At 38.2% G+C, this 20,472-nt stretch overlaps 1 protein-coding gene across 5 annotated transcripts in view; it reads right to left on the bottom strand.

The window, feature by feature from the left end:
* Nucleotides 1–20,472, bottom strand: part of Optn (optineurin) — a 47,998-nt gene that overhangs the window by 7,314 nt on the left and 20,212 nt on the right. For 4 of the 5 annotated variants that reach the window (XM_023708056.1, XM_023708054.1, XM_023708055.1 and 1 more), the window contains exons 7-13: nucleotides 13,506–13,608; nucleotides 12,434–12,549; nucleotides 10,491–10,640; nucleotides 9,688–9,781; nucleotides 8,384–8,542; nucleotides 4,338–4,468; nucleotides 3,370–3,452 (exon numbers count right to left, since the gene is read on the bottom strand). In XM_023708056.1, coding sequence (XP_023563824.1) covers nucleotides 3,370–3,452; nucleotides 4,338–4,468; nucleotides 8,384–8,542; nucleotides 9,688–9,781; nucleotides 10,491–10,640; nucleotides 12,434–12,549; nucleotides 13,506–13,608 — 836 coding nt within the window. The remainder of the gene's footprint in view (nucleotides 1–3,369; nucleotides 3,453–4,337; nucleotides 4,469–8,383; nucleotides 8,543–9,687; nucleotides 9,782–10,490; nucleotides 10,641–12,433; nucleotides 12,550–13,505; nucleotides 13,609–20,472) is intronic. The other variant, XM_023708057.1, reaches the window with a different exon arrangement.

Below are 20,472 nucleotides of genomic sequence, written 5' to 3'. Positions count from 1 at the left end.
CACCAGTCAGGAGCTTAGTCATTTTCCTTTATCAACCCATCATGCTCATTTCTACCTTTGCCCTTTAGCTTTCACCTTATCTAAATCCTGGCTTGGAAGTGGAGCTCAGAGTCACCTTCTCAACAACCTGTGCCTTAATAATCAGCCTTTGCTCCTATCCTTATGCTGTTCTTTTTATTACTGCACATTCACCTTTTCATGTGTGCTTCCTGGCTGAGCTATCCCACACCCTTATGGGCCTGACCCTGACTTTCACCTTTCTGTTTCCAGTCAATGGCTCAGTGCCTTGGAACCATGCAAACATTTAAATGAATGCTGATGACAAAAGACATGAGATGTATGAAGAGCAACTGTTGTTCACAGGAATTTTGTTAAGAAACTAAATAATAATAATATTGATAATGATAATTCCTTCTGCTTTTTTTTGAGGCAGGGTTTCACTATGCAGTCCAGGCTGGCCTTGAACTCAGAAATCCTCTTGCCTCAAGCTCTCAAGTGCTGGGATTACAAGTGTGTGCCACCATGTGTGGCAAAAAAATCTTAAGACGGTCCTGTGTTTGAAATTTTATGACAAAAAGCTTATTAGGATAATTAAGGATAAGTTCATAAAGATTTTTAAGATTATATATCTAAACTGGATACTATATATATATATATATATATATATATAAAACAATCTTTCTTTAAGAAATCTAGGTATAACAAAATGACCTATTTGACCTGACCCAAGATAACTTTGTATGGCACTTCTAGAAATCAGGTATACAGCTATTCCTAGGATATTCAGTCACCTTAGTGAGAATGCTTACCTGGGTCAGTGCAGATTCCAGAGAACAGAGTTTACCTATAACAGAAAATGCTCCCCACCAATCCAGTATACTTCAGTTTGAACAACCCAGGTAATAGTTCCCATTCCAGTTTTGGTTGCTTCTGTTTCTTAGAAATAGCTGGTCACTGTGAGGCACACTGTATAAACCAACCCCCAATTGACAAGTCATTCTGCCTCTGTACTTCTGCTTGCCTATCCATATAAGCCCTAGAGCACTAGCAATTGGGGCCCAATATTCTGGGAATGACCCTGATCAGTGCCTCAACATAAATAAATCTGCATCCCAATCCTGGGTGTTGTTTCAGTGGTTCTATTTGGTTGCTGGTACTACGGTTTTATTGGTGTCCCACACTAATATTTATGTCATGCTACTGTGCTACCTGTTTGTATATGTATGGTGAGTAATCTATGCTTAAAAAAGATACTGTATATTTATTTTTTCAGTACTGGGTATTGAACTTCTGTTTTTATCTTTAACCTGCATTATTACCTCTAATATTTACCAGGACTTTCTTTTTCCCTGTATGAAAACTCGGGCCATGCAGAGTAAATGAGGGGAAGGAGAGGGGTAGCAAAAAGGAAACTCAGAACTTTCCTCAAGACTTGACAGTTCACTGTGTATATGAATACTGCGTCCATGTTTCCCTTTTAATAGCCTGTCAGCATGTAAAAGTGACTTGGATTGGTCCAGCATTTAAAAGCAAATTTTAGGGCCAGCCTGATAGCTCAGTGGACTAAAGCACCTGCTTAGGCAGGGTACAGTGGCCAGGGTTCAATCCCCGGTGTGCTGTGCTGCCCTCCCACTCCCTCTGGGCATGCTGAGATGGTGATTGAGACTGGGCATGGTGGCACACACTTGTAATCCCAGCACTTGGGAGGCTGAAAACAGAGAATCACTACGAGTCTCATCTACCTAGTGAGACCCTGTAGACCCTGTCCTAAATACAAAAAAAAGCAAATTTTATAAAATTTGTGAAAATTTTCTATTTTTTTGAAATTGAATGTGATATCCTAAACCAACATTTTGCTTAGTAGAATTGCCATTAATTTTTTCTCTAGTTATGTTAGTCTTTGAATTTTTTTATATCTGAAATCAAGGATAATATTTCCCTTTTAGTGACTTACTATAAACTATAAAACATTGTTTCTAATATTAAAAGCAGCTTCTGGGGCTGGGCAGATAACTCAGTGGCTTAAACATCTTCCTGGCAAGTGCAAAGTTCTGAGTTCAATCCCTGGTACCAAAACAAAGAAACAAACAAAAAACCAGCTTCTACTAAATATAGCACCATACTTTTAAGTGTCATGATCATTTTCACTCAGGACACAGAAATCTGGATTACAGATTTAAATGGTTATGTGTATAGTGCCATGTAGCAGTCAGAGTCAAATAACTCTGAATTTCATCTCTAATTCTTTTCCTAAGTATGCTTGCGATCCTGGGATATTTAACTTGTAAAATTTTAGTTTTGTCTTTTGTAAGAATGTACTAATATATACATCTCAAAAATTTTTTGAGAATAAAATTAAATAATACAAATAACATGAGCTCAGCACAGTGTCACAGAGTAAACTCTTAATAAATATTAGCATCCTGTGTGAAACACCATAGTGGGTAGAAGATATATACTTCAAGAGGGCTTATTTGAGTATTTAAATGCATATTTAAACATGTAAACACATAAGATAGCAGAGGAATAGAGTCCTTTTAAGTTCAGGAGGGAGACGGTACATGGAGATGAAGTTTAAAAAGGGTTTATGTTATTTTATTGTCTGGGGGTAGGGTCTCACTATTAATTCAAACCAGCCTTGAACACATTATGTGGTCCAGCAGGCTTCCTTCCTGCCTCAGCCTCCAGAGTGCTGGGATTGTGTGCTGCCATGCCTGCCATGCCTGTCTGAAATGGTGGAGTATGAAGCCAGGCAAATTGATATCTGCCTGTAATCCCAGCATTCCGGAGACTGAGGCAGGAAGATCACTGCAAGTTCCAGCCACTAAGGGCTGCAAGGCCCAGCTAGATTCTGGCTACCTGGGCATAGAATCTATTCTATAAAGTGTTATGAAAAAAAATTAAAAAAAAAAAGATTTTGCAGCATGAATACCATAAACACTGATATTAGTGGAGAAAAGCTGACTATCAGAAACTTACTTTAAACACCACAATCTATTTTTCTGAATATGTATGGCTTACTCAAAGATAAACCGATTTGATAACACATAGATTATATAAAATGTATTTAGAAAAATACTGTTGAACAGTAATTCGTAAAATATTTTACTGAATGTTCAGTTCATTACTTTCCTTAATTGAAAATTACTGGCAAGCTTGACAGGTCAGTTGAGTTAAAATACTGTATTTTTGTCACTTTCAAATAATGTCTTGATTTTTTTTAGCAGTGAATTACTGTTTTCATTAATCTTAAACACACTGCATTTTACCTGCTCCTGCTTATTTATCTGAATTTATTAAAATATTCACCCTAAAAAAAATGTTATGGAACTTTTCTTCAAGTGTCTTTTTGGTGGAACTATAACTCACCTCTCTGAACGAGGTAGGCCTGCTGGTCCAGGTCATTGGTTCTTGCCCCATGCCGGCTCTGCATTTCCATCAAGGATTGCCTGCTAGGATGATCAAAGCGAGACTTTAGCTGGGGTTCTGCAACCCTGACATATGACAGCTTTAAGCAGACAGCCTACAGCAGGAGGAGAAGAAAGGGCCACACCACAAAGCCAAGGTGTAAAAATCCAGACTTGGAACTAATCCAATTTTTTGGGGGGTGGGGGGCTACTTGGGAATGAACTCAAGACCATGTACTTGCCAGGCAGGCACTTATGCTGCTGAGCTATCTCCCCAGCACACTAATCCAATTTTTAAATATTTTTGACACTAAGAGACCATATAGTAAAAGATTTTTAAAAAATCTGCTAGGAATAACCAGTCTGTTAATTGATAGAATAATGGATCAGGAAAAAAGGAGCATATTTATACATCAAGACTACATGGCAGTTAAACACAAGAATTAAATCTTCATGTATGAAAATTGAGTATAAGATCACAATGATATATAAATCAAGTTGTAGAATAATATCTACATTTGCAACAAATCAGTATTTTCTTATTTTAAGATGTAATATAGTAACATACGTAACCTGGATAGGTGGCTGCCACCAACTTTGTAGTCATAGTAGCTGCGGGCAACTGTCATTTCAGAATTGTCAGTCTCAGAAGTAATTTGAAATCATTTTCTTGGTGATAAGGGACATTTTGTTGATGACAATGGCAAGGCTGAACTCTGGCACACAATGTATGTTTTTACAATTTTTGTCAAAGCAAGGAACAGGTCTGTCCAGCTTTGTTGTAAGACAAACCCTGGAGGAACATGACCAAAGGATGTGTAGATAGGGCTCCTAACATGCCTCAGATTAGGAGACCTGTTTGGCAAGTCACCTCTTCTACAGTCCCCACTATCACATACTCTGAGTCTTCCTTGTGTGTTGTGACTTTACCTGTCTTCATCTTCAAAAGCATTGTTCTCTTTCAGCAAAACTGCCAGCTGTAATGCCAGCTGCTCTTTCTCTTCATGAATCTTCTCTCTTGCTGCTCTTTCAGCATGAAAATCAGAACAGTAAATCTCCATCTGTTAGAGGAAAAAAGTGCAGAGTTTACTATCAAGATGAATTTGAATTCTCTAAGGCTCAGCTGTTTATGAAGTCAGAAAATAGTCCTGCTTTGTAGACAGGCCTTGTGGGTGACATATAAATGCCCCTGCTGAAGCCAGTACAACTACAACTTTCCAACTCTAAGCAGAAGATACAAGTGGTATGTGCAGCATGTACATGTATGTACCTTAGCCAATTCAAACCCTGCAGATTCACTGATAGAAGTGGCTTAAGCAATGTAAGTGCCATTATTTCAATAAAACACTATGGTATTTTTTAAAAATAATATTCAGGATTAATAGTATAGTAAATAGTTTATTTACTCTGGCAGCTCTATTTAAACTAAATTTAAAACAATAGGGGCTGGGGAGATGGCTCAGTGGAATAAGCGCTTCCCTAGCAAACGCAAGGGCCTGAGTTCAATCCTCATTTCCGAAAAAAACAAAAACAAAAACAAAAAAACAAAAAAAAAAATGTTGTAAGATGCTTGTGTTGATAATTCTAGCACCTGGGAGGCTAAGGCAGGATGATCGCTGCAAGTTTGAAGCTAGCCTGTGCTACACAGTTCAAAGCCAACCTATACTACATAGTGAGACCCTGTCTCAAAAAAAAAAAAAAAAAAAAGATGTTACTTATTGAATTTTAGGTATGTGTGAGGTCCCATGTTAGGTGCTTATTTCACCTCACTAAAAGTCTTTGGAATGCAGTACTGCTGTCGGTCCCCCCTTCTGCAGTACTGGAGATGGAACTTGGGGACACTTAAACTACATCTGTTAGGGCTTATGTCTAAATGTCTCCTCAAAGCCTCACTTGCTCATAGGTGAGGCCTTTGGGAATGATGGATCATGGGTATATGACATTGGATCAGCCTGCTGATAGGTTTAGCATAGTTCTGGGTGTGGATTATGGACTTACTGAAGAGGAAAGACTTCCTGTGGGTGTGGGTAGCTCCAATAATAGGCGTACAGGCTGGATGGAGTACTAAGGGAAAGAAGGAAGGCTTGCTGCCCCTGCCTGCTATGCCATGGACTGTTTTTCCTCTGCCATGCCACCCTGTCTTAGAGCCAGCTGACTGTGGACTGAAACCTCTACAAGCCCTAAGCTAAAATAAACTTTTCTTCCTTTAACTATAGGTGTCAGGCATTTTGTTCCAGCAAGGAGAAAGTAACTAAGACAACACATGTGGCCATTTTTTTTTTTTTTTTTAATTTTGAGACAAGGTTTTGCTAAATTATACAGGCTGGCCTCCTTGGGATCCTCCTTCAAGCCTCCTAAGTAGCTCAGATTACAGGCATATGCCAGTATGCTCCTGGTCATCCTTATTTTATAAATAAGCTTAAAAACTTCTAATTTTGTGAAAGTGTGTTGAGTGTCAAAATGAGCACTGAATCCAGGCTAAAGTCCATTTACGATAGACTCTGCAGTGTGGTCACCTCTCCACATGTGGTCACCAGCCTCCAGGATGGCTCCACTAATTTTCACCTTTTTGATATTATATCTTTAGGGGACCCCATCCCACAATAAATAGGGCCAAACTGTGTGATGGTGAAAATCACAAGACACTGGCTTTAGCTTTGCTGTCTTCTGGAACCGCTTGTCCTGGAGGAGGCCAACTACCTTGTCATGAGGATGCTCTAGTGGTGCTCCAGAGAGACCAAGGTGAGGAACAGAGATTGTCCACTGCCACGACAGACATCTTGGAACCAGACCCTTGGTCCATTCTGAATGCAGCCTCAGGAGAGATGCAGAGTCAGAATGTAGCTGGCAGGTTCCTGACCCACAGAAACCACATGTGAAAAAAGAAGTGGTTTTATTTGTTTCAAGCTGTTAAATTTTGCCAGTAATAGATAACTAATGCATTATGTCAGCAACTGCTACATTGTTATCATATTATAATGTAAAAACATCACTTGATGGAGTGAAATGAGCATTATTCTAATACCAGTTTTTAATATTTTAGGTTTTAAATTGGTTCCTGTTTTCAAATTTAATGATTCTAGAATATAAATTGTTTTTCATTACTTTAAAAATATTAATTAATAGAATCTAAAACTGGAACTATATTAAAGTATGTAAAAAAATCACTTTAAGAGCTTTTTGTATCAACTGTGAATGATAACAGCTATTGTTGTGTCATCAATAGACATGGTTTGTTTCTCTTTTGCGGCGGGAAGGATTGCTGTGCTTGGAGTGTCTCACACATGCCAGGCAAGTGTTTTAAGCTATATATTGCTCTCCCCTTCTAAATTTTGAGACAAAGTCTCATTAAGTTGCAGAGACTGGCCTTCATCTTGCAGTCCTCTTGTTCAGCCTCCCTTGGGTCATAGGTGTTTTTGAGTCAGTTCTATCACATACTAGTTTTGAATCATTAAAAATAGGATGTCTGTTTTGCTCACTCCTGTACCACCCCCCACAGTGAGAATTATGTCTGACATGATAGGTGCTCAAAAAATTTGATGAACAAGTAAACAAAAGTATCCATCAAGACAAAATACACATCTAGAGAATACAGCACAAATACATGGTATCAGAGAACAGGAAAACTTAATGACTTCTCCAAGCAAAGGAAACGCTCCAAAGCACTCAGAGAATGCAAGTTCCAGGTCTATCCCTACAGAAATAAACCTAAAGCTGTGCATGGAGTGCACACTTATAATCTCAGCAGTTGGAAGCCTGAAGTGGAGGATCATGAGTTGATTACCAGCCTGAGCTATCTTGGGCTATACAGAAAGCACCTTTCTCAAATAAAACAAGCCAACAAATAAAATTAAAGCCAGCAGTACCAAAAAAAAGTACCTATACATCATAGGGTCAGCCACTGTGTACAGCTGGTAATAACTAGTACAGACACAGAAATAACAAATGCTGGCATCAGGTATTTAAAATAATCTGTTTACATCACTAGACTGGTAAAGATTTAAAAGAATGATGCAAAGATGTGACCACATAGGAATGGCTATCTACTTTTGATCAGAATACAATTTTGCTTTCCAGTTTGGGGAGATAACTTGATATTGTTTTATTTAAGAACCACCATATCCGATAACCTTATTTCATTTCTGTTTTTTAATCCAGATTCTACCAGTCCACACAAAGATACCTACAGAAGAACATTCACTTTAGCATGCCTAGAAAATAAAGTTTTGGTACAAATTAAATGCCCATTAAGAGAGGATTAGCCAGGGCTGGGGATATAGGTGAGCAGGCATAAGTGCCTGCCTGGCAAGCAAAAGTTTGATCCCTAGTACAACAACAACCAAGTAGAGGGCTGGCCAAATAGCTCAGCAGATTAAAATGCCTGCAACAGGGGCCACAGGTTTGATCCCTGGGCCTGTTGTGCCAGCCCTCCCCCGGGGCGATTCAGACTGGGCATGGTGGTGTGTGCCTGTAATCTCAGCACTTGGGAGGCTGTAAACACATGGATCACTACGAGTCTTATCTAGCAGTGAGACCCTGAACACCCTGTAGACTGTTCCCTGAAATACAAAAGAAAAAATAACAATAACAACAACAAAAAGGATTAATCAAATCTATCCTGCTAGTACACAATACCAAATACTATGCAGCAGCTAAAAAATAAAATCATATGAATAAAATAAAAACATGTGGGTGAATAATATGGAGAGATAGTTAAGATGGTATAAAACCTATAGTATAAAATAAGATCCCATTTTTAATTAAGGCAAGAACAGGAAAAAAAAATCTATTATATTTGTACCAACATAGAATTTGAAGTTTAATTTGTACTTTTTATTTTATATATACTTGCATTGTCTAAAATTTTTGTTTTATACTGGATGGCATTGTTTATATAATACTAAATAAATTTAAAGGTTGTGAACACTGCTCAGTGATAAAGCACATCCCGTGGATAGTGCGCAGGCAGCCCTCACCTGAGCCCTAAGGACAGCCATGGTGTCCAGCTCCTCCTCTTGCCGAGCAATGGTCTGCTTCATCGCATCCATCTGCAGCTGCTTAGAGGCTAGTGCCTGCTCCGCCAACTCCAGTTTCTCATTTAGTTCCCACAGCACCACTGTATCCACCTTTTCTGACTGAAAAACAATTTAATCCTAGACATGGTTTTAAAACAATGCAGTTTATTCTAGAAATACAAATTTTTTTGAGGCAGGATCTCCCTATGTAGTCAGGCTAGCCCTGAGCTCACTACATAGCCCAGGCTGGCCTCAAACTCACAGTGACCTTCCTCCCTCAGCATCCTGAGTGCTAAGATTGTGGGTGTGCCCCACCACATCTGACTTTTACTAAAATACTGACTATAAAAATTTATGTGTTAAAACATTACTAGCTCCAAACTAGCCTGATAATTATCAAGGCTAATTTACTCAAAAAGTTGTACTTATTTAATATAGGATTTGCAAATAATTTCCTGTCTCAAGCTTTTTTTTTTTTTTTTAGAAAACAGCACTAAAATAAAGAAATTACAACAAATGCTAACATGAGATGGCAATTCACTGATACTATTATTCTGTTACCCATATTGCTCTTTGTGAAATCACTAGAAGAAGCATGTTTAAATTTAAAATCTAGTCCTCAAGGGGAAAACATTTTTTAAAAAGGAAAAATAAAGTATATATCCATAAGGGTATAAATTCAAGACCCTTTATAATTCAAAGTTGCCACATTCTGCAGATTATCACACCATCCTGGGCATTATTACTGATTTAAATTGCATGTTCAAAAAAAAATTGCATGTTGATGAGCCCAGGGTCTGGTCTCAAGCTCACTGCACCATTTCACACAGCAGGTGCCCCACCTGGCCCTAGCAGCTGTCGCAGTGTCCTGTTCATACATGAAGCCTGCCCTCAGCTCTCCTGCTGCTCCCACGTGAAAATCTAAAGCTCACAGCCTGACTCAGACTGTTCACTCCATCTGTGCACTCAGAGCACACTGTAAGTACGTGGAACATGAGAAGTGATACAGGTTTTAGCCCAAGAAATAATTATAAACTAAAAAGCAACTCTGAAACCAGATTTAGTTGCGAAGTCACACACATTTTTTTTTTTTTTTTTTTTTTTTTTTTCGGAACCAAGGATTGAACTCAGGCCTGTGCACTTGCCAGGTAAGTGCTTATTCTACCAAGCCATCTCCCCAGCCCCTACAAATTTTTTATATTGAAAATGTTCATTGGTTTGTGTTCACCATTAGCTTGTGGAGGAATTTTTTTCCCCACGAATACCTCTTTCCTTGTCAGTTCTTCAACTTTCTTCAGTGCACTATTATGTTCTTGAAGAAGCTTGTTGTGTGTGGACTGCAGAATGGCAAACTTGGACCTATTAAAAAAGATATTAAAGATGGAATCTTGGGGGAAATATCACATAAGGTTTGAATCTTGTCTACTTATCATCTTCTAAACATTTTAGTAGCAAAATGTTCTTTCCTTTCATTATTCCTCTGTTGCAGGTTGTGTCTAGATGCCCCCACCCCCGCCCAAAGCCTCATGCAGTCAGACGTGGGGCTTTTTCGGAGGTGGCTGAATCTAGAGTGTGTGATGCTGAGATGAAGGGTGTGCGATAACTAAATCAGTCCACTGACTGGCTTGGCACCGTGCTAATCCTATTAGTCTAGATAGACTATAAGAGCCCAAAAGAAGCTGCAAGGATGTCTGTTGGTTCCTTCTTGCTTGTGTTGTTGCCTTCTGCCTTCTCTGCCAGCCACCCTGGCTTGGAGCTACCTGACTATTGGCTGAACCCTCTACAAACTGAGCCAAATAAACCCTTCCCGTTTAACTTTGGACATTGGGTATTTCATTTCAGCAATGAGAAAATTAACTAAGATACCCACCAACTACTAGCATTTTCTTTCTTTTAAAGAAAATATTTTCTCAAACACAAGAAAGGATACAAATCATTTTCATAATTTTATTATGATAAAATATCTCTCCCAAGAGTTTCCTGGGGCTCTTTTAAATAAATAAAAACATTTAATGAGTTTATTTATAATTCCTAATCTACATATAAAAAAGCAGTTCGGCATACTCACTTTTCTTCTTCCACTTTTGCTTGTTCCATTTTGATTTCTGATCGCATGCTTTCCACTTGGAGTTCTAATTTCTTATTAGTGTAAAGCAGCTCTTGCTTTTCATTCAACTCTGATGGCGTTGCAGAATTTTTCCTTTCAAGGGCCTGGCACCTAAGAAAGTTGAAGATTTTATGAGACTAAACAATGTCCTACTTCTCAGTGGCTTTTCAACAAATCTCAAGATTATGTAAACTACAGTAAGTATAAGGCTATATGATTTATGAATGAAAAAATAAAATATTTTATTCTTTCTCTTCTTTGGTAGGCATATTTCTGAACCCTTATGCCTAAACATGAAAAGCACAGCTCTAAGTATAACATGAAGTAGTTTTGTTTGGAATAATTGTCTTAATGAGGCATATGCATGGTGTTTTTGTTACTTCAGCACAGGCCAAGGCAGTAATTGGCTACAGGTGATTTTTACATAATGAGCTATGGCATACCTTTTATATTTTTTAAAGTTTGATTAATCAATCACAACGAATTAGATTCCTGACAAAGATTCAGTATGGAAAAAGGAAACCTCCCCTACTTTCTTAGCGATCAGAAAGAGAATTTCAGTCTAATAATAGTAAAAATGAATGAATTTAAAAAGCCCAAATGAATGATAGCTATGTACAAGGCATTAATCCCAAGCATATTAAATATTTCACTGTGGCTGGATTTTTTTTTTTTTTTCCCAGAACCGGGGATTGAACTCAGGCCCTTGCGCTTGCCAGGGAAGTGCTTATTCCACTGAACCATCTCCCCAGCCCATTAAATACTTCATTTTATTTAATGATACTTTACCAATTACCATAATACTATAGAATGCTGGTAAGTGTAACCTCCAAGAAAACACATCTATGCTCTAGTTGGACATGTATTTGCCAACTAATCCAATAGAATAACTTTAACTTAGCTTAGCCAAATTTCAGATAATTTCTTACATCAAAAGGAACCAGCAAATCCAAAATTCTCAATTTACATATTAACTTTAATTACTGATTAAAATATTCGATTCCAATTTACTTTTTTTCTAAAACCTCAACTTCTTTATGCTCTATTCCTTTGCTTTTTTTTTTTTTTTTTGTATTTTAGGGAAGGGTCTACAGGGTGTTCAGGGTCTCACTACTAGATCAGACTTGTAGTGATCTGCCTGTTTACAGCCTCCCAAGGGCTGGGATTACAGGCACTTGCCACCATTCCCAGTCTCAATTGCTGTCTCAGTGTGCCCCGGGGGCTGGCACGACAGGTCTGGGGATTGAACCCTTGGCCCCTGGGCCTGCTTTCCTTTGCTTGTTCATATGACTGTTGTCAGCTTAAGCCAGACAGGAATCTGGCTGCAGCTGTAGCTAGGGGAAGCATAGACTAGTATATTAACAGGGAATTAAAGTCCCCTGGTCCCCATTCCTCAACATTGTACTATGTACTTCATTCTTTTGTTGTTACTGTTGTTTTCAGTAATAGGGAATGAAACCAGGGCCTCCTCACTGATCTATATCCTCAGCCTGATCAAGACAAGGTCTTATTAAATTCCCCAGGTAGGACTTCAATATCCTCCTGCCTCAGCCTCCCCATTGCTGGGATTACAGGCATATTCCACCCCACTAGGCTAAGAATTTTACTCTTGTATGTTAACCCGTATGTTAGTGTTTTTTATTCCTATCTTAGGTCTCCATTTTTCCTTTATTCATTAACAAGGACTTGTAAAAATGGGTTAACAAAACCTTGTAAAAAGTTGTTTTTCTTTTTTTTTTCTTTTCAAAGTTTTATTGATAAACATATAGCAATGAGACAGTTTCAAATCAAATCGAAAGTACAGTTTCAACAAATAATACACTGCATATATTCTTCTTAGTGGTTAATTGCTGTACAAGATAAAAAGTTGTTTTTTAAAGGAGGATAAAACAGATTATTCTTACTTTTCCTGAAGTCTCTTCTTCATTAGCTCAGCTTCACTGAGTTTTGTGTGAGCCTCTTGAAGCTCCTTAAATAGGGACGTCACCTGAAGGTTCAACACTTCCACTGCACTTCCAATCTGTCATATGGAAGATGCCAAAGAGTCCCATGTGATTGTTATCAGGGATTAAATGAGCCGATATGAGAAACAGTCTGAGCCACTCCTTGTCATTCAAGACTAACCAGTGGACAGATTTACCTTGGCTAACTGCTACTCCAGATAAAATTTTGGATGCAAATCTGTTTCCTAATAAAGCATAACTAATCAGGCTGGATGCACTTGTGGTCATGATTTTATCCCTACTAAAGGTGACCCTCGTCTCCTGGTTCAGGGATTACAGATCACAAGGTGCCAACTCCACCCATGTAGGTTTCCTGTTTACATAACTACTTCTGTTGCACAGCCCTTCTTTTGTTAGCTCTGTAATTCCTGTAAATAAGTTTTATACCTTAGAAACTTCAATACTTTTGTTAGTGGGTATTGGGTTTTAGTCTACAATGTAGTACTTATACACTGCAGATCTTTTCATCTCAGTTTTCTACATGTTCTGCATCATTGTGTAGTTCCCTATTTGAAAGACTAGGCATTCAATATACATGCTTGGAAAAAAGTGAATTTGCTAATGTAGCTTTTTATATAAATGCCTTTCACTTGGGCAACTATTGCTGTTTCAGCTTCATGTTTTTATTAACTCACTCTCAGTTACCTTGCAACACTGAATATATACATGAGCGACTATCACTGAAACTGCTTTGCTTCTGCCAGTGTCTCAATCATATCATCAAATGAACTCATTATAGAATAGATAAAGTTCCTTTTTCACTTAGTGGGTTTGTTCACTTAAAGGTTTAGGAAATTAATCAGTCACAAAATATACAACCTATTTCATAGCGTGTCATACAATTACATCTCACTACAGTTAACAATGAATAAAACTCAAACAAGACAGGAAATAGGAGATGATGTGATCCCATGGTGGTACTACTCCTATGTGCCCTGGGTGTGTCCAGCAGTCTTGGAATTTTGGTACCCACAGTCTCTGTGTCTTTCTCCTCTTCATTCTCTTTTTCTGTGTTCCCTTCTGTCTGGGTCTCAATCTCAGAGTGATCATTTGCTTTCTTTTCAATCTCTGAAATTCTGAAAACAAATACAGAAAAGTTACTTTGTCTTTGGCATTAAGAGTAGCAACTGTAGAAACACTAAAAAAAAAAAAAAAACACTCAAATTTAGATAAAATATTGGGTTTTCAGAATCTCTTTACACACTCTATACTAGCCCTGGTTTTGTTTTCCATTCCAAGATTGGCTAGAATTGATGTGATTTAACACAGAGGTGAAAGACAGGAATAACTCATTTTGACCATACTCATTTCATGTGAATATACTATCAGGAAGAATTTTTAAGACTTGGCTTATATATGTGTGCACATGTGGATACATGGCATTTGTTCTGTGAATGCCTGTGTGTCCTACTTACAAGAATTTAACACATGCATAGTGGCACATGTTATAATCCCAGATACTTGAGAAGATGAAGAAGAAGGGGAAGGACAGGAAGAGGAAGTGGGGGATGAAAAAGAGTAAGAATTTAGCAGGAAAGACTTTTCCTTTTAGGACCCCTTTAAATTTATAAGTGCCCAAACAAATATAGCAACATTCTTACATTGAATTATAATCATAGGACAAATGAAACAAATAGAGATTGTGGTTGAAGATAGTAAGGTTGAGTATATGCAATTCCTTTTTTCCCCACCCCTAAACATAGTTATGAGTTTGATTACTGGTTTAAAAAAAAAGAAACACACCCTATGAAAATGACATCATTATTATTATTATTATTATTATTATACTAGAAATCAAACTCAGGAACTTGCACTTGCTAGGCAGGCACTTATGCCACTGAGATATCTCCCCAGTCCTAAAAACAACTCTTTAAAAGCCTTGTGCCTGCTGGAACAAAGAGAAAGGGAAAGGAAATAATAAGAAAATGTGAAAAGCCCAAGAGTGAGTCAAAGAAGCGTGGATGTGAGGCCAACATTAGGATATACCAAAAAGTAAACAGCCTACCACTGGGGACATCTGGGACCTCTGGCTATGGCGGTAAGAACAAGACCTGTTGGAGGAGTAGAAGGTGGTGATATGAAGGGGTTCTGGACTAAGATTGCTAAGCCGAGTGAGGGACCAGGTTTCTGACTGATAAACTTGGGGAGTTTACATATGGACAAGTGAGGGTCTCCACCTTTCATACTCATCGCTAGAACCGTGACATCAATAAAAATTGCAGGCAGGAAGCTGAAAGAGTCTTCTATGGAGAATTTGACCAGGACAAGGGAAAAGATTTCAAGTTTGAGGAATGGGCTTCCCCTGAGGAAACCTCCTGACTGGATGACCCTACAGGCTCTCAGATAGTTTTCAGTAGCTTCCAAACTCCTCCCTCTTACATCTAGTCAAATAGCCAAGATTACAGAAATGTGAGAAAAACTTTAAATAAATGGACACTTTTCTGCTGAAAATAGAAAAGGATGGTGTGGTGTTTATCACTAATATTCCTAGAAATAGAAGGAAACAGTGAAACTATTTCAAAAGAAACTGGAAGAACACCAAAGAGAAGGAAAAGAGGAAGGAAGGAAGTTAGTTGATCAAATCTAGCAGAATGGAAAGGAAGGAAAAGTTGAGGGTGTAGCTTAGGGGTGGAGTACTTGGCTAGCTGGCTTCAAGCCCTAGGTTTGGTCCCCCACTACAGAAACAAAAAAAAAAAATTTAAAGAAGAAAGAGAGACAGACAGACAAACAGAGACACAGGCACAGAGAGAGAGACAGACAGAAATGGCAAAGAATGAAATTTAGCAAAACAGATGGCTGGCCTGGGAGGTCCAACTCAAAATAATGAAAACATAATAGTTTCTAGAAAGACAATTAAAGGTCAAAGAAAAGTCAGTATAGGAAATAACCCCTACATTAATCTGAGATCTTTGAAGAACTGAAAGGCATGTCTTTGCAGAAGAAAGGCTCAAGTGGATCGTGAACAAATGTATGAAAGGCTGACAGCAAAGCCCACTGTACAGAATTGCAATGGGGCAAAATGAAGAGGAACACAAAAGGTGTTTCAGATAAAGATATTAACAATCAGAATGGCAAGGATTTCTCAACAGTAAAACCAAAAGCTGAAATACAATGAAGCAGTGCTTTCAAATTTTGAAAGGAAATAATATCCATTCTAGAATTTTATATAGCCAAACTATCTGTTAGGTATAAAGGTAGAGAGATTTCAAAGAGGCAGAACTCAGAAAACATTCCTCAGATATCCTTTTCAGTTAGTTAGGATTTAGTATACTCTATTAAAAGAAAAGAAAAGAAAAGAAAGGAAAAGAAAAAGGCATTGGGTTAGGGAAAGTGGTGACTCAACACTGGAGAGCTTAAAGGAATCTTGCAGGATGATGACAGAGATTCCAAGATGCCTGCAATACAACAGGATCCAGGAACTAACCAGGAAAGTAGTGAAGACGAGAATACACTGCATTCCAAGTGTGTCTGAATCGAACTGATTTCCTCACTGGAAGAAAGTGTATTAGGAAACTGAGTTCGGTGACTTGAACATCCCCTCTGAAATTCATGTTGAAATTTAAATTTCTACCGTCATTGTACCAATACTGCCTTCTTGAATGGATCAGAGATATTATGTTGCGGGAGTGGGTTCTTAATAAAAGGAGTTGAGCTCAGCTTTTTAGTTGCTCATTCTTGATTGCCTTTCTGCTGTGCTGTAATGGAGCAAGAAAACCTTGACCTGAAGCAGCCCTTCAACTTGATCTCCCAGCATTCATATGGTGATCCAAAAACTAATTTGTTTAAAACTGATCAAGTCTGTAGGATTCTGTTATAGAGGCAGAAAACTAAGATAGGCAAAATTTTAAAAAGGTAATTGTGCACAGAGGTTAAAAAATGTGTAAAGAGGGAAAACCTGACTGCAAATGTGTGCAAAGTAACACGAATGCTGAGTAGGCATCTTAACTAAATTTCATTATCATCAATCTCAGAAGGGGATGGGGAATAGAAGAGGGGTCCAGAAGCATATGTGTTGTGTTAATGACAGTATAAGTCAGTAAAATCATTATTCATAGTGGTAAGCCAACAGGTGGCACTTAAAATCTTATGAAAAATTTAAGTAGTAATTTAAGCTTTATGTATGAATATAAAGATGAAAAGAACCAACTAAATATGTTGAAAGTGGCTGTACAGGAAGAAGGAAAAAGTGGGGGGGGGTACTGGGTCAAAAAACTTATTTTTCTAAGAGAAGTCTGTACAATAAAAACTTCTTTTGGGGGTGGGGTATATAATTTTGAGATAGGGCCTCATTAAATTGGTCAGCTGGGCTCAAATTTGCGATCCTACTGCTTCAGTCTCACAGAATCCTGGGATTATAGGTGTGTGCCCTTATGCCCAAGCACAATTCACTAGTTATATGAACAGAAACTTATTTTTAAATAAAACCTAGAGGTGATAAAAAATTACAATAAGCAATATTTGTATCTGTCAAAAACTGTCAAATCTAACTGGGGTTTGGGGGCTGGTGAGATAGCTCAGTAGAATAAGCACTTGCCTGGCAAGCACAAGGGCTGGAGTTCAATCCCCAGTTCTGCCCCCCCCCCAAAAAAATCTAATTGGAATTTGCGCATTGTCTATATCTAAGCTGGTGGGAGTATGAAGGTGGCCTAGTACTGCTATTCGCATACAACACAAGGTTTTGGTCTGTACTTGAATTACAACTTAATTTTTCAGGGCAAATTCCCACCTTCAGCTGACTTTTTTCTGCTATCTTATGATCTTACAGACTACATTTCCAACACAATTTTCTTTCCTTATCAGCTTTTGGTGTATGTTTAAAAAACACAAATTAGATGAAATATTAGTCCTGGCAAAACATGGACACAAAGACAAACCCAAGGTTCCCTATCCCTATACAAGTTTTCAGAATAAATTTTAGGACATTTATGAATGTATTTCCTTAATTAATAAAAATGGCTGAAGATTGACTTAGTTATTTGAGAAAAAGACATGTTAGGTCTTGCAGTGTTTTATTATATTTGACTACAGAGTGTGCAAATCAAGAGTGCTTGCTTGTTAGTAATTTTGTTTCTGGCTTTTAGTGCTACCACTTCTGGAAAGAAATCATCATGACACCCACTTGGAGAATATTAGTCTCAGCAACTTGTTACCTACTTGTCAGTGGGTAAATACTGACCAAACTCTGGCTCATAAAGTAGAAGTTTAATACTATTGAGAAAGGATATTTCCAAGATGTTCAAGATAGGAGCATCAGACATGTATCTCAAAGAGAGGCCTGATACATTAGATAAATCTGAAGAGCTGCATACCCCTTAGCCTCCAAGTAAAAAGCTATGACTTTTTTGAGCAGGAATTATACTTTTTTTAATGAAAGATCAAGATGTCTGATGGCCAGATTCCTAAGTTTGCACTTCTGTTCATAAAGCCAATCTCAGTAAAGGATGAATTACTGGCTAAACTTGAAATGGTAACAAAACATATATCTATATCTATATCTATATCTATATATATATATATATATATATATATATGAGTTTAGGACAGAGTCTACAGGGTGCACAGGGTCTTACTACACAGATCACACTCATAGTGAGCCTCCTGTTTTCAGCCTCCCAAGTGTTGAGATTACAGCATGTGCCACCACGTCCAGTCTCAATCACCCTGTACACATCTCAGCACGCCAGTATGGCAGGCCAGGGATCAGGATCAAACCCAGCCGCTGTGCTCTACTGAAGCAGGCATTTTAGTGCACTGAGCTATCTGGCCGGCCCTAAAACTTGAGAGATATAAACATGACTACAAAATACAAATACTGATTACTCATGGCTATTAAAGGTCTCATTTATAGCATAATGTCTTCTTTTAAGATAAGCTATAACACTTATGGTGTAAAAAGAATCTGTCCATCCGTCCGTCTGTCTGTCCAACCCATCCTCCCACCCTCCCTGTCTCTGTCTCTGTCTCTGTCTCTGTCTCTGTCTCTGTCTCTCTCTCTCTCTCTCTGTCTCTGTCTCTCTCTGTCTCTCTCTCTGTCTCTCTCTCTGTCTCTGTCTCTCTCTGTCTCTCTCTGTCTCTCTCTGTCTCTGTCTCTCTCTCTCTCTGTCTCTCTCTGCATTGTTATTCTGCTTTGGCATTTACCAAAAGCTAGGATGAGTATATTACCCTATTAGAGCATATAGTAGTACTTAGTCCCCTAGAAGTTACTTCTAATTTCTGTAAGTAGAAGATAGGATAAAAATCTATAATTTACACCCATTCTGCCTTTTCACCTTTGAAAAGAGTTGATCACCAAGCAAGTTATTGAGCAAATGCTGACATGCTTTCCATGTTGTTCTCTCAATTTGAGCAATGGCTTATGCTTAATATTTTAAGAACAGATCTTCCAATAGTTAAAATTTTAAACTCCTTCAATAGAACAGTACTTTTTTTTTTTTTTTTTAAGACAGGGTCTCACTCATATAGTTCAGGCTGGCCTTGAGCTTATTATGTAGCCCAAACTGGACTCAAACTCATACAATCTTCCTGCCTCAATCTCTTGAATTCTGGGATCACAGATATGTGCCATTGTGCTTAGCAAAATGCTTCTTCTTTTTCTTCTTTTCTTTCTTTCTTTTTTTTTTTAATTTATGTATTTGGTATAGGGCCTCACTATGTATCATGGACTTGTAGTGATCCTCCTGTTTTCAGTCTCCCCAGCCCTGGGATTTCAAGTGTGTGCCACCACACCTGGTCTTGATGGCTGGCTCAGTGTGCCCAGGGGCAGGACCAACATGGCATGTAGTGCTAGGGATCAAACCCTGGTCCTTGCACTTGCCTAAGCACATACTTAGTCTGCTGAGCTATGTCCCCAGCCCCAGAATGCTTTTTTTTTTTTTCGGAAATGGGGATTGAACTCAGTCCCTTGCGCTTGCCAGGGAAGTGCTTATTCTACTGAGCCATCTCCCTGGCCCCAAGAATGCTTCTTAAAAGTGCTACAGTTTAACAATAATAATCTATTTATAACATCTGAAGAATTATATATCGATTCTGCCATAATATATTTATCATTAAAGGTTCCTATCACTACAACACTAAAGCTATTGTATAACTTCCCCTATACAATGTATTTGTGTATCTTAGCAACTTGAATTTCTTTTTCTTTTTCTTTTGTCTTTTTGAGACAGGGTCTCAATATGCAGTTCAGGCTGGCCTTGAACTTACTTTATAGCCCTGACTGGCCTTGAATTCATGGCAAGCCTCCTGCCTCAGCCTCCTGAATACTAGGATTACGGGCATGCACCACCACACCTGGCAACAATTTGTATTTCTAAAAAATACATCCCTAAAACAAACTTTACTGGCTTTGCAGCAGCTTATGAGAGTTTAATGGAGCTTTCTCCAATCAGTCCATAATGTAAGTGATTTTGTTTGCAATAACATTACATTGCAGCTATTCTGATCTACCAATATTATTAAGGTTAGAAACACCCATAAAATCATTCTCATACTTAAAAGAAGCATCTGAAAAAATCTAAACACCTTTCATTATAACAAATTAGCCACAGAAGGGAGTTGCTCAACCTGCTAAAGGCATCTATGAAGAAACCTCAACTAATGCTATACTTGATGGACTGAAAGCTTTTCTCCTAAAGTAAAGAACAAGACAAGGATGCTCACCCTCTCCACCTGTATTTCACACTGTACTGGAAGTTCGAAGAAATAAAAGTCATTCATATTAGGAAGAAGCAAAACTATCTCTGCAGATGACATAATCTGATTCTGTAACAGAACATTCTAGAAATTCCTCTAATAAATGATTAGCACTAGGGCCAGAGAGATGGCTCAGTGGAATAAGCAGCTTCCCTGGCAAGCGCAGGGGCCTGAGTTCAATCCCCGGTTCCGCCAAAATAAATAAATAAATAAATAAATAAATAAATAAATAAATAATTAGGGGCTGGTGA

Source organism: Octodon degus, unplaced genomic scaffold, assembly GCF_000260255.1.
Source record: "Octodon degus isolate 3935 unplaced genomic scaffold, OctDeg1.0 scaffold00324, whole genome shotgun sequence".
NCBI lineage: Eukaryota > Metazoa > Chordata > Mammalia > Rodentia > Octodontidae > Octodon > Octodon degus.
Note: the sequence above shows the minus strand (reverse complement) of the source record. Positions and strands in the feature narration are given on the sequence as shown.